This window comes from Melanerpes formicivorus, unplaced genomic scaffold (genome assembly GCF_026170545.1).
Source record: "Melanerpes formicivorus ecotype bairdi unplaced genomic scaffold, bMelFor1.0.p_v2 SCAF_144, whole genome shotgun sequence".
NCBI classification, from domain to species: Eukaryota; Metazoa; Chordata; class Aves; order Piciformes; family Picidae; genus Melanerpes; species Melanerpes formicivorus.
This window is the reverse complement of record NW_027142496.1, coordinates 402,059-415,350: the sequence shown is the minus strand read 5'-3', so window position 1 is coordinate 415,350 and position 13,292 is coordinate 402,059. Positions and strand designations below refer to the sequence as shown.

Genomic DNA, 13,292 nt, shown 5'->3' with positions numbered 1-13,292 from the left:
GGAATGGGTGGCCCAAGGAGGTGGTTTGGGCTCCATCCCTGGAGATATTCAAAGTGAGGCTGGACAGGGCTCTGGGCAGCCTGGTCTAGCTGAGGACGCCCCTGCTTACTGCAGAGGGGGCTGGACTGCACTACCTTCAGAGGTGCCTTCCAACCCAGACCATTCTATGATTCTATGTTCCTACTTCAAAATTTCTAATAAACAATATGACTTTGAAGCTTTATAGACACTGAAAGACTCAAATATTTACAGTCCTTTAACCTGAAGAAAAGTCCATGTTCAAACTGTTTTATTACAACTGCTAAGAATACAAAATTGGAGCAAGGTTTTTAGATAAAGGCTGAGACAGAAGGGGTGGAATAAAACTGGTGAATGAGATCCAGAAAGCTTAGCTCTAATCTCTCTCAGGGTCAGCTCTGCAGGGAAGGACAATGGCATTGCTCTCTTGGTATAATTATGCTGCTACAGTGATGCTATTGTAAATTACTATGTTCCCAAAGCAACATATCAGAAGAAATTCCACTGAAATGAATGCCACAAGGACTAGAAGAATCAATTCACCATACCCAGTTGTCTCTGGACTCTGCATTACTGATCTTTTTTTTTTTTTCCCTAGGAAAAGCAATGGAAATAAATGATAAATATAAATCCAACAGTATTAAGCCAAAAAAGTAATAGAATTCTCTGCTTATGTTTAAAGCAATCTATTTTGAACAGACAAAGGAAGTCTGGAGCAGTTAATTCTCTTTGTCCATTTATCCCAAGTTTCCAGAAATTAACAGCTATTTGCATTTGCTAGTGTAATGCACTGAGGATGCCAACCATCAGCTGGGGTTTGGTGCCCTCTTATGTACTAAACAAGCAACTTCAGCAATTGCAAACACTGGTGACAGATCATTTGTGAAGGCTTCTCCAGTCACAAATTGTTAGGAGAGTTAAGCATCAACAGATTAATGCTTCAAAAAGGTTAACTGCTTTTAGGTGTGAGCTTACAGCAACAAGCAGACCCACAGACATACCTGTGCACCTTCCACTTCAGCTTTTATTAAGACAATTCAGCCTGACTGAGCAGACCGTGCATGCACAAATTTGATTCAGGCTTCTTTTGTCTTGGCCAGACAGATATTGTTAGTGAATTGCTGACTGCAGTAGCACACACACCGGGCAGGTTGCATGTCACAGAAATCAAGATGAACTGTGCCAGCAGAGCATGGAATCAGATGAGAGAGGATTGGATAACCTGGTCATTCCTCACTGAAACCTCCTTCTAACCTAGGCACTTACCCAAAGAAAAGGATCAGTGAAAAAACCCACATCTGCAAAGCTGGAGACATCAAAACACAAACCATGGAACATTCCTGTAGAATATTCTTGGATAGTCCTGTGATTATTTGTCTTACTTAAAATTGGCCCTTACCCAAATCAGATTTCCAGAGGGCTCTGGCCATCATGTTAGGTTTTCTCTCCTGCCTAGTCAACATTGTAGTATTTTATTTCTTGTGCAAGCATTTCTGATCCGTGGAGAAGTCCATTCTTGGTCTTCTGAAAACTAAACAGATTGCTTGGTAAATCTTTTCTGGAAGTAAAACCTAATTCTATATTAAGAAGGGTTTTGTTAGCTTGATTTCCCTACTGGGGGATACAGTTTAAATACATCTTTTCCAGTTGGCACTTATGTAACTCCTCACCCCATCTCACTTGTGCCTTTTTTGATACATCAATCAGGATGCAAAAGACATGGGGTACACAAATACTAATGCACAAAGGTAACGTGGAATTTTAGATTGCATTTGAGTGTTGGCGTTGGAAATTATTAAACACCTTATCAAAGGGCTGAGGACCCCACTAGAGTATCACTGATATTGGAACAGAAACGAAGAGCCCATGCCTTTCATAATGCTCTGTTTATTTAATCAAATTGTGCTACGATGCACATTTTCAGAAATCAGTTTCAAGATGATACATAATAAAATCTTCAGATAATTAGCAAGTTTGTGCACAGATCAGTAATCTTTCCAGTCTGGTCATAGACACAGAGGTAAAAAGGTGTCTAAGCATCTTCTACTAGTCAATAACATCCCTTCTTAGCACAGATACCCAAATGCCTGGAGGCAAAACACACTTTGGCACCGTGGCTTATTTCAGTAAAGCCAGACAACACTGCATGAACGCTCCCCACTTCTAGGGTCTGAAACAGCCTATGCAAAAAGAGAGCTGAGAACAGATTCACACAGCAAATGCAAACTTCTAGGAATAACTTACTCATCAACATCCAAAAGTGCACTACTCCTTTTATGGAACACAGAAGCATGTTCCTGGAGAGCTTTGAATTCTGTTTTAAATGGATGTATCAAAGGTAAAAATAAATAAAGAGGATGCGGTGAGGAAGGGTGGATGTGCCCGGACTCCTTACACCACCAAGATAAGATCAAATATATTATTGTAATATTCTTAAAACATTGTCATATTCTTAAGAAGAAATCCACCTTGTGCAGGTGAAAATGGCTAAAATGCAGACAAAGCAGAGCTCCCTGAGCTAACGGAGACGTGGAAAATCCACACGACGCACTGCAAAGCAATGTGGACCGATCCGTCTAGATCTAGAGGAAGTACTGCTGTATTTACAGACAATAAATATTGCTGACTAGCTCCCATTCAAGATCATACAAATGACGGACCACATTTGCTAGTGTAAAACCCTGAAGGTCTGGTTCTAAGGCTCGCCTGAGGGTAGCCAGGTAAGATCTGCTTTTGTTACCGTGGATGTAACCAGCAACAAAGCATTCACATTGAATACATTTATCTCACATACTATTGACATCAGGCCATCAGGCTCCACAGCTGAGTTATTTCCCACAGAATACATGAATCTGACTTTTCTGAGCAGCTTTTCCATCTGCTGACCCACAAATTTGTGGTCATAGTTTAAAACTTGCCCAATCAAGAAGAGTTTGCTTTTGATAACATTTGCTGAATTGGCTGCTTCCCATCAGAATAATCCTATTCCTCATTTTCCCTTTCCATGGAAGCAGAAAAAAAAATATCTCTCTTAGCTGGTACTTAGCATTGGAATAGTCCACACGATAGAATCAGCATCTGGAAACAGCAAAAATCCTCCCACGTGTTTTGAAGAGCTAGTAGATAAATATGGAATGTGGGTCCACAGCTTTGTAGAGGTAATCAATTATGCACTGTATCATTTCTGCCATGCCATTTTCCCCATCCCAGTTTACTACACCCAGTTCTCTCTGTGCTATAAAGTGAACTACCTTAAACTCTTGTAGCACCACGTAGAGAAGACAGAACCTCCCTGCAGTGGGAATGGAAGGAAGCATTTTTTACGACAGAATTTGAAGACACCAGCTGGGATAAAGTGTAACAATTTAAACATTAATGGAGTTGATGAATTCTAACGTCTGGATATAGATCAGTTAGAAATCCCCAAGTCAAAACAATGCCCTGGCAGATCTTCGAGGAAACTGGGAGAAAATCAAGTGTATCCCAGTCCCTAATGCCGATTTAAGACTTTTCCAGCAAACTGGAATTTGCTTATTTTGAAGAGCTTCAGTGAGTTGAGCTTCCATGTATTCCACTACGAAACCTCAGAACACAGCTCATGCTGATATACGTAAGATCAGGTTAAGAACTGACTGTAGCTAAGAATCAGTACTTGACTGCTGTGCACCTGTTTTTAATTTAAAGTGCCTGATACCAATTTAACTTAAGGTTACTGCAGACCTCACCACTTTAGCCAGAGGTGTCATTAAGGCACCCAAGGTAGATGCCAATATCAGCACTGACATCGGCATCCAGCAGCATCTTATTTCAGCATCATAATGCATCCCTGTATTTAATGTTAGGCACTATCAGCACAACCCCTTTAAAAATACAAACATGTGAACAAACATTAAAATGAGGTGCTTGCCTCTCCTGAAACACTTCAGGCAGTTCTGGCCTTCATTTAGCAACACACACAGGCTAAGCAGAAGAGCCCCAAGGCGACCCTCTCTACTTAGGAATGGCAGCTGTGTTTGTGACGTTTTACAGAATAAAATTAAGCTGCCTTTCAAAGCCATTTTCCAATTGCCAGCCACAAAAGGAAAACCCATTGTGCAGCTTTGTCTGGAACAAGCTGTACAGCTGGAACAGACTTCATTTTCTTCCCAGTAGAGTGTTGGTTTGGATTTAGTGTGAGAACAAAGTTGCTAACACACTGACGTTTTAGGTGTGCTATGTAGTGTGTATGCTCATCAGCTTCTCAGGACCAGTCAGTGAGTAGGCTGTGGTGGAGGCACAAAAGGTTGGGGCACAACATAGACAGGACAGCTGACCCAAACTGGACAAAGGGATATTCCATATCCTACAAAGTCAAGCTCAGTATACAAGCTGGAGGGAAAGCTGTCTTGGGGCCATTGATGGGTAACTAGCTGCACATTACTTGCTCTGTATATTCTAATCCTTTTTTAATTAGCATTCTCTTATTCCTTTTCTGACCTATTGTCTTTATCTCAACCTATGAGCTTTAATATTTTTATTTCATGATTCTCTTCCCCATCCTGCTAGGAGTGTGGAGAGGGAGTGAGCAAGTGGCTGTCTGGAGAAGGCTTAGTTGCTGGATGGGGTTAAATCATGACACAGCTCAAGATAAAACACTTCTCCAGGACTGCAGCACAGCCAGGACAGATTCTTAACTCAACAGTTCTGGAAGTACATTGTTATGCACTTGCCCACAAAACAGATACAGATACTACAGAAAACTTAAGGAAATGTGGTCATAGGTCTTATATATCACACAGCTTGGGCCATGGCAGCTGTGGGAAACCATCAGCTTAAGGGTATGTACTTTTGTACTTGCTGGGCTCCAATCTCTGCAACATAGATTGCTCCACTCTTCATGTCGACATCCACGAGGTGTGGTTTGGTTTCATCTGCCAGCTGGATTGTGTTGACCGTAACACAGTCCCTAATAGAGCCAACTGGTGGTGCTGCCAAGACTACTAACCGGTTGATATTCAGCTGAGCTACAATCAGGTATTTGTAATCAGCAGTAAATCTGTGAAAGAGAAACACATTGTGGATTGTGAACTCCCTAGGACATCTCATTTTAATACAACCCTGCACTTCTAAGCATACAAAACCTCCTTAATAGTCAAGTTTCGGAAGCTTACCACAGACTAAGTGAATGAAAAGCTAAGAATTAAATCACAAGCCTTCGTCTACCTATTGGATGCTTCCTGAGACAGATTATGCTACAGAGAAGTCATTCAAAACAATCTCTCTTCCCATAAAAGCTGCAACAGTAAGGTCAACAACACACAACAACCTGAAAATGAAGTTCCCAATCCTGCACTCAAATCCATAGGGCTCATTATAAAGCCAGGATCTCCCTGTCAAGAGACAACTGCACAGAGCTTTGCATGTGATTAGGGCCCAGCATTCTTTTAGTTATACTGGAGAGCTCTTTGTCATCTGGCAGTAAACAGCAACATTTTAATTCACCAGTAAATATACACCTGATTTACATAACTGCATGCTTCTAGAGCTGTTCAACAATACCTGACAGAATAGGGTCCATCTTCTGAAAAGCAGCTGCTCCAAGACCCAAGCCATTCCCCTGTGACTTTATCAAAGACTTGGATTCTTCTGTTGTCTCTGTCTGCAACCCATACCTGTTAAGAACAAAAATCGTGGCTGTTCACAAACAGAACCAATGAAATGTGTTAGTTTCTTACATGAGCCAAGTGTCCTGTAGCAAAAACAGAAGTATACCCTGAAGGAATGTGTCTCCCCATTCAAAACTATGTTAAGTAAATATGAGTTTCAGGTACTACACAAAACTAGCACACAGTTAACATACACAGATTACTTTATACTACTTTAACAGAGCAATCAGTGCCTTCTTTTCATGTTTGTGGCTATGACATGGACATATTCAGCAGGTATTTTCCCACCTCCCAGTGGGGATGTATTACTACCTATTTAATTCTAAAGATACTGCTCTGTCAACAACTAACAAGTTTTCAGCAGTAGTCTCACTTCGTGATGCAGGCCCATAATGACTGCATCTGCAAGCACTTGACATGTGCAATGCTACTATAAACACTGAGCAACTGGAAGAGCTTTGCAGCATGCTTTGTGTAATCAGTTTTGTGGAGCTTGTCTCTGTCCCACCTATTCCTAACTGGGTTTCCAAACAATGCAAGCTAGCAATACCACTAGTTCCAGTGAAGGCATCTCTTGTACCACAATCATTGAAGTGCTAGCTGTTGACAACCTATCAATCTGATCAATAAGCTTAATTTGTTTTGTGGGGTATCACCCAAAAGGAGCAATAAACAGGTTGGCTTGAGAGCTTTTATCAGTGCTTTTAAATAAAACACTACTACAGCACTCTCTTAGATTTCTGAGGAATTAATGATGTTAACCTAGGCTGAGGTTGACACTACACTGGCAATAAAACCACAGCTCATTGCACTTGCTGTCTTTGAATGTATATATACTGTGGCTACCCTTCAACACAAACTGAACATCTCCCTCCACCTCTCTCTCTCCACCCTGCCAGTTTTAGCAGAGAAGTGATTTTTGTGTATGCTTCTTATTTTGGTTCACACAGCATCAGCAGAATTACTTCCAACTAGTGATTTAGGATGGTTTATTTCCCCTGAAACAGATTAAGGAATGACTGCACAATTCCTCTACAAGAGCAGCAGAGCAAAAGCTAGAGTACAATTAACACCTGGCAGAAAAGCAGGTTCCTGAACGTTTGAACCCACATGCCAAAAGGGACCATGTCCACAACCTAGCCAAAGCCTTACTATCATCTTAATCTTATATGGAGTTTCTAAACGTGAAATCAAAGTCCCCTGAAGAAACCTGAGTGCTTGGGTCGATATTTATTACAGAGCATAGTTCTCCTGTACTCTCATGATGACAACCTGTTAGGAGCTGCAGGAGGAACAGTCTGTTGTTAGTACAGATATTGACAATGTAGCTGCTCAGGACCCTTGTGCTAACCTTGGAGCTAGCTACATCAGTAGGATCTGCAGTACGAGACTTCAGCTCACGACCACCTGTGACACTGCAAACTGAAATCCCAATAAAATGACCCATATCACAACAGCTCCTTTGAGAAAAGGAAAGTTATGTTTGCTCAAATACTGTACACAACTCCATAGGAGTCCCTACTACAGGAAGGATCTGGAGCTGCTGGAAGGTGTCCAGAGAAGGGCCATGAGGATGAGCAGAGGGCTGGAGCTGCTCTGCTGTGAGGACAGACTGAGGGAGTTGGGGCTGTTCAGTCTGGAGAGGAGAAGGCTTCGAGAAGACCTTATGGTGGCCTACCAGGGTCTTAAGGGGGCTTACAAGAAAGCTGGGGAGGGATGTTTTAGGGTGTCAGGTAATGATAGGACTGGGGGGAATGGAGCAAAACTAGAAGTAGGCAGATTCAGATTGGATGTTAGGAAGACATTCTTCCCCATGAGGGTGGTGAGAGAATGGCACAGGTTGCCCAGGGAGGTGGGGGAAGCCTCACCCCTGGAGGTTTTGAAGGCCAGGCTGGATGTGGCTGTGAGCAACTGGCTCTAGTGTGAGGAATCCCTGCCCATAGCAGGGGGGTGGGACTAGATGATCCTTGAGGTCCCTTCCAACCCTGACAGTTCTATGATTGGAAGATGAGAAAAACTTCTCCCTCTGTTCTTTACCCGTCCAAAAGGATCCAATGTTACGCTGTGAGGAATCCTGAACTGACCAATGCCAGTGCCATTTGTGCCAGTCAGCCATATCTCCTGGTAATCTGAACAGTGAGCACCATGGAAAAAAGAGTTAAAAAAAATAATTAAAATCAGAGTAAGGGAATGACAAGCTGTAATATCCTGGCAAAGGTACTTGATTTTTAAGAAGTGAAATTTCTAAACACAGGATTTTTAAACACAATACTTCCAATACATAAACTCAAGAAATATTGGAACTGCTACAGTGACTCCTGGCTTGTTATCAGTGCTTTCAGGAGTATGATTACAGAAATATAGCCACTAGTACACAAGCCATAATAAAAGGCTGTGCTTAAAAAAACAAACCCAAACCCCAGCTGGCTGATTATAATATCCAATTGCTTACTAAATTGGGTTTTATATTCATAACTTGGCAGTTTCAAGTAGTTTTAACTAGGAAACTACCTATTTCATGATAGTACAAATGAGAAACTGTAGCTCCTCCAGTTTTTCCCCAACTGCAGGCATGTGCAGACTCCTCACTTACAGCCCTAACCAACACTGACCATCTAACTTGGGAATATGAGCAAACTAATTATAATCGCCAAATAATTTAAGTCTGAAAGATCTTCAGACACTACCTGCTCCAATCCTCTTCTCAAATCACAGCTAGCCTTGTTAACAAATCCAACCCTGAGGTTAGATCAGGTTGCTCATAACTCATAACATTTTGAGCATCTTCAAGAGTGCAGATTGCACATCTCTGAGCAAACTATTCACTGTATGATCACCTCCCTGTGCATCTTTTCCTCCAAAAGCTGAACAGCGATACACTCCTTTACACCTTTTGCTTGGTGCTCTTCGTTCCTCACCGTTCATCTCCAAGAAGTAAGTGGCTGCATCTTCTCTATACCCTCCCCATTACTGACTTGAAGACAATAAGAATCTCACTTAGCATTCTCTCTTGAAGACTGAACAAACTTGTTCTCTAAGCCTCTTATCAGAAACAGTTAGATTTCTCCTGAAGTGACAGGCAGTAAACCAGGATCTGATTAAAGAGCCTTCAAATTAATGACAGCTCTACCTAGCTCTTGCTTGTAAGTACTCTCAAACCACACTATTTAAAATGCAGTTTTCAATGGTCAGCTACTGCAGAAGTTTGTTTTCCCATACCATTGGATAGTTTGAGCAATCTGTTATTCATTCCTCCGTCCCCATCCACGACATACATATCTCCACTTTCCTCCACAAAGACCTCTGCTGGTTGATCAAACTGTAGGGGAATCAAACTGGAACCAGCGTTACCCGGCGTGCCCAAGACCTGCAGAAGTTTACCTGAAGGGCTGTACTGTTTCACAGTGTGCCCATATTTTCCTGGATTGAAAAAAATAGTGTAAAAAGTCTTAGTAACACAATAAAGTAAGCACAATTGACTACACAGGTTACAAAAATATAATCTCCTAACACTCACAAGTGATATAAATCAAAAGAAGACAAAATTCTACAGTGAGAATATGACTGTGGCCCCAGGCTACCACAATATGCATCCATTTTATTACAGCAAGTCTAGCCAGAGGATTTTTCTTCCTTCTGATATTCCTCCTGGGGGCAGAGGGCAGAGCTTACAAAGTTTAGAAGCTACAAGCAAACACACAACACAACTCATGAACCTGCAGAGCATTTTGTGCAGCACCTGAGAAGTTTGTTCATGGCAGAACTGACTTGAATGAGTTTTAAATGTAGTGTCTGCACTGCTAGCATTTTCTTCCCCATCTAGCACTTGCCTATCACCACCACACATACCTGTTCCAACATCTGTGATCCATACTGAGCTATCTGTTGCAGTGTTCAATACAAAGATACCATGAGGCATTTCAACAGTATTATTCCAGGAATAAAGAAAATAGCCTTCCTCTGAGAATACAAGTACCTTTGGCACATTGTCTCCCCTCTGAAAAGGCAAAGAAGTCTATTAAGAAAACATATTAAGGAAATAATTATACTTATGAAAATTCCTCTTTGCAAGGTCTTTTGCAAGGTTTAAATGATCCTAAGAATCTCCTGAGGCTGTCTGCTAGATCTCATCTTTTGCAGCTGGAAAAGGAAAGAGTCTAAGTGCGTGCAAATGCAAAACTTTTCACTCATTCTAGAGTTTCAACTTACAACACATAAGAGCAGAATTTTCACAGCAGCCAAGCTCCTCAAATTCTCTGAGTCTTCATTTTGAATCATCATTTTACTGTTCTTGTTCAAAAATATGCCAAGTGTAACACAAGCATGAAAAACTATATCTGTACTTGTTAGCTGCCTAACACTCAAGCACTCATACTGTGCTTTACCACCAAATTCCAGCAGTTTCCATGGAGAGAATGTATTGTCTGTGATCTAGAGATACGAATGCATGAAACTGAGTAAAGCAAATACTGGAACTCGTTACTGGAACTGGCTGACAGAGCTGTGTGGTTTTGCTTTCCAAAGATAAAGGCTGAAAGAGTGGAAGCTTCAATTGTCCCAGAATCACCTTTTACCTTATAGTTAAGAGAAGCTACTGTATCTCAGTTAGGTTGCATCATCATAGTATCATAGTATCATTCAGGGTTGGAAGGGACCACAAGGATCATCTAGTTCCAACCCCCTGCCATGGGCAGGGACACCCCACACTACATCAGGCTGGCCAAAGACTCAGCCAGCCTGGGCTTAAACACCTCCAGGGACAGGGCCTCGACCACCTCCCTGGACAACCCATTCCAGGGTTTCACCACTCTCATGGTGAAGAACCTCCTCCTCACCCCCAGCCTGAATCTCCCCACCTCCAGCTTCATTCCATTCCCCCTAGTCCTATCACTACCTGAGATCCTGAGAAGTCCTTCCCCAGCCTTCCTGTAGGCCCCCTTCAGATACTGGAAGGCGACAATTAGGTCACCTCGGAGCCTTCTCTTCTGCAGACTGAACAGCCCCAACTCCTTCAGTCTGTCTTCATAGGAGACAGTTCCTTATCCATCTTGTGGTCCACCCATCAAACCCATGTGTCACCAGTTTGGAGACCAGGATGTGGTGTGGGACAGTGTCGAAGGCTTTGCTCAGGTCCAGGTAAATGACATCAGTTGCTCACCCCTCAGCTATTAATTTTGTCACCTGCTCATAGAAGGCCACCAGGTTGGTCAGGCAGGATTTGCCCTTGGCAAAGCCATGCTGACTGTTCCCAATCACCTCTTCACTCTTCTTCTGAGCCAGTAGTGACTCCAGGAGGATCTGCTCCATGATCTTTCCAGGCACAGAGGTGAGACTGACTGGCCTGTAGTTCCCCGGTTCCTCCTTCTTACCCTTTTTGAAGATGGGGGCAATGTTTCCCCTTTTCCAGTCTGTGGGGACTGCCCCAGACTGCCATGGCTTTTGAAATATAATAGAGAGGGGTTTAGCAACCTCCTCTGCCAGTTCTCTCAGCACCCGTGGGTGTAACCCGTTGGGTCCCATGGACTTGAACACTTTCAGGTTCTTCAGGTGATCACCAACCTGATCTGCACTTACAATGGGCAGTTCTTCCTCCCCGTCACTGGCATTGTCTTCCATAACATCAGGAGTGTGGCTAGAGGCCCTTGCAGTGAAGACTGAGGTAAAGAAGTTATTAAGTACCTCAGCCTTTTCCTCATCACTTGTGACCATGTCACCATTTTCCTTTCTGAGGGGGCCCACACCTTCCCTAGTCTTCTTCTTCCCATTGATATACCTGTAGAAGTTCTTAGTGTTCCCTTTAATCTCCCTGGCTAGATTCAATTCGAACTCTGCTTTGGCTTTCCTAACCAGGACTCTTGCTGCTCAGGCAGCTTCCTTATATACCCCCTGTTCTAGCTGTCCTTCTCTTCACTTCCTGTAGAGTTTCATACCACAGAAATTCAGTGCTTTTAAAAACACAAAGGTGTCGTCAGAACTGCTTAAAAAAATGTCCATCAAGAGGAGACCTATACTTCTATTTTGACCACTTTTGATACAGTAACTATTCACATATGCAGACACAAACATATACACATACAAATACATACATCCCAAGCTAAAATAGGCAAAACTACACCAGAACTGCAAGAAATACTCACTTGGCCCACATAGACCAAACCATGAAGAGAGTCAACAGCAACACAAAATGTTTGGCCAGTGAAGTACTCTGGAAGTTTAGGCCAGCCTATGTCCAGTTTGTACACCTGTTGCTCTCCCTTCCAAGATGGGACGTAATCAAACGCTTGTGAAACCTGAAAATGCAAAACAATTATCCACCAGTAGTTAAATTTCATGACGATGGGATCAGAAGGACCGGCAGTAGCAAGTAACTGTGCACTGAAGCATTACAAATTGTTTTATTGAATTTAATCTAAGATTATGGATAAACAGAGATAGGCTTGTAGCTAGGGTTTTGGAAGGCAAACAGGGAAACTTCAGCAAACTGGAAATTAGCAAATTAAATTCTTTGGATTGGGGAATTACAAGGCAGAAAATATACCCTGAAATTTTTTACCTCAGCGGTGCTATTGATATCTGTAAAGCACACTCCAAAAGGAGGAAAATAGTATAAATGGTTCCAAATGGAAGAGGATCAATAACTAATTCAAGGTGGTATGAAAATAAGGAAAAATAGAACAAAGGAAAAACAGAGGTCAAAGCAGAAACAGCATCTTGGAAATGGGGAAGTGTAAGACACCAGGAATGGCAAAACTCATGCCAATGCATACATCTTAAAAGATAATGGAAAAAAACAAGCTTCCACTTCTTTGATCTATTTTTCCAGCAGAAGAATGGAAGTACAGCTGCACTGCTGCAACCGGAGCACCGGAACAGGTCAGATCAGGCTAGGGCTAAGAGCCTGCAAGTGCCGCATCCTGACAGACGAGGGCCATTTAACATTCCTGCCAACTGCCTCGCCAGAGGCAGGGGTGAGCAGGGGAACAGCCTAAGACAGACCAGTCTGTGGTGCAGGGAAAGCCAACAGGAAGGAAGCGGCGGGAGGAGACAGACAATAAAGGGTGCAAAGCGATCATGAGGCTTCTCCCTCGTCCAAGCAGAGCTTAGAACCCGGCACAGGCATTTCCCCAGGGCAGTAAAGCCACACAAACACGTCTCCGCCTAGACTGACAGCAACTGGAAGGGGCGCGACAAGGGGCCACGACCAAACGCCTCCTGGGGCCTGCTGCATTCCACGCTCCGACAGGGCCCCACGCAGATCGAAGGGACCGCGTCCCCTGCCCACCGCCGCCGAGATCGCTCCTCCCGGCTGTCCTCATCCCTGTGCCCGGCTGCCCTCTGCCTTCGGGCGCGAAGGCGTAAGGAGAGCACTGGATTCCCTCTCGCGCCCACCCACTGTTCCTCAGGCCCCGAGGATGGGCTCGCCCTGGCCGCCGCCCACCTGCACGCCCCAGAGCAGCGCCAGGAGAAGGAGCGCGGCGCCCGCTCTGCCCAGCCGCCGCCCGGCAGCCGCCTCCGTCCCGCGGGCGGGCTGGGCGGCGCGAGACGCCATAGGAGCCGCGCGACGGAACTCTCCGCCCGCCACCGGGGGGCAGGGGAAAGCGTTCTCGCTTCCTGGCGCCGCTCCCCCGA

The 13,292-nt window shown here is 43.7% G+C and overlaps 1 protein-coding gene across 2 annotated transcripts; it reads right to left on the bottom strand.

The window, feature by feature from the left end:
• Positions 1–279: 279 nt before the first annotated feature.
• On the bottom strand, positions 280–13,269 carry NHLRC3 (NHL repeat containing 3). Of its 2 annotated transcripts, XM_068168626.1 has the most exons (8): positions 13,102–13,269; positions 11,801–11,953; positions 9,513–9,660; positions 8,883–9,083; positions 7,701–7,792; positions 5,557–5,669; positions 5,003–5,053; positions 280–1,549 (listed from the first exon to the last, which is right to left on the bottom strand). In XM_068168626.1, the coding sequence occupies exons 1-8, from the start codon at positions 13,210–13,212 to the stop codon at positions 1,471–1,473; spliced, it is 948 nt and encodes a 315-aa protein (XP_068024727.1). In that variant the 5' UTR covers positions 13,213–13,269; the 3' UTR covers positions 280–1,470. The 2 variants fall into 2 exon arrangements, with proteins under 2 accessions (XP_068024727.1, XP_068024726.1); XM_068168625.1 differs by lacking the exon at positions 280–1,549 and having other exon boundaries at positions 1,886–5,053; positions 13,102–13,268.
• Positions 13,270–13,292: the final 23 nt, after the last annotated feature.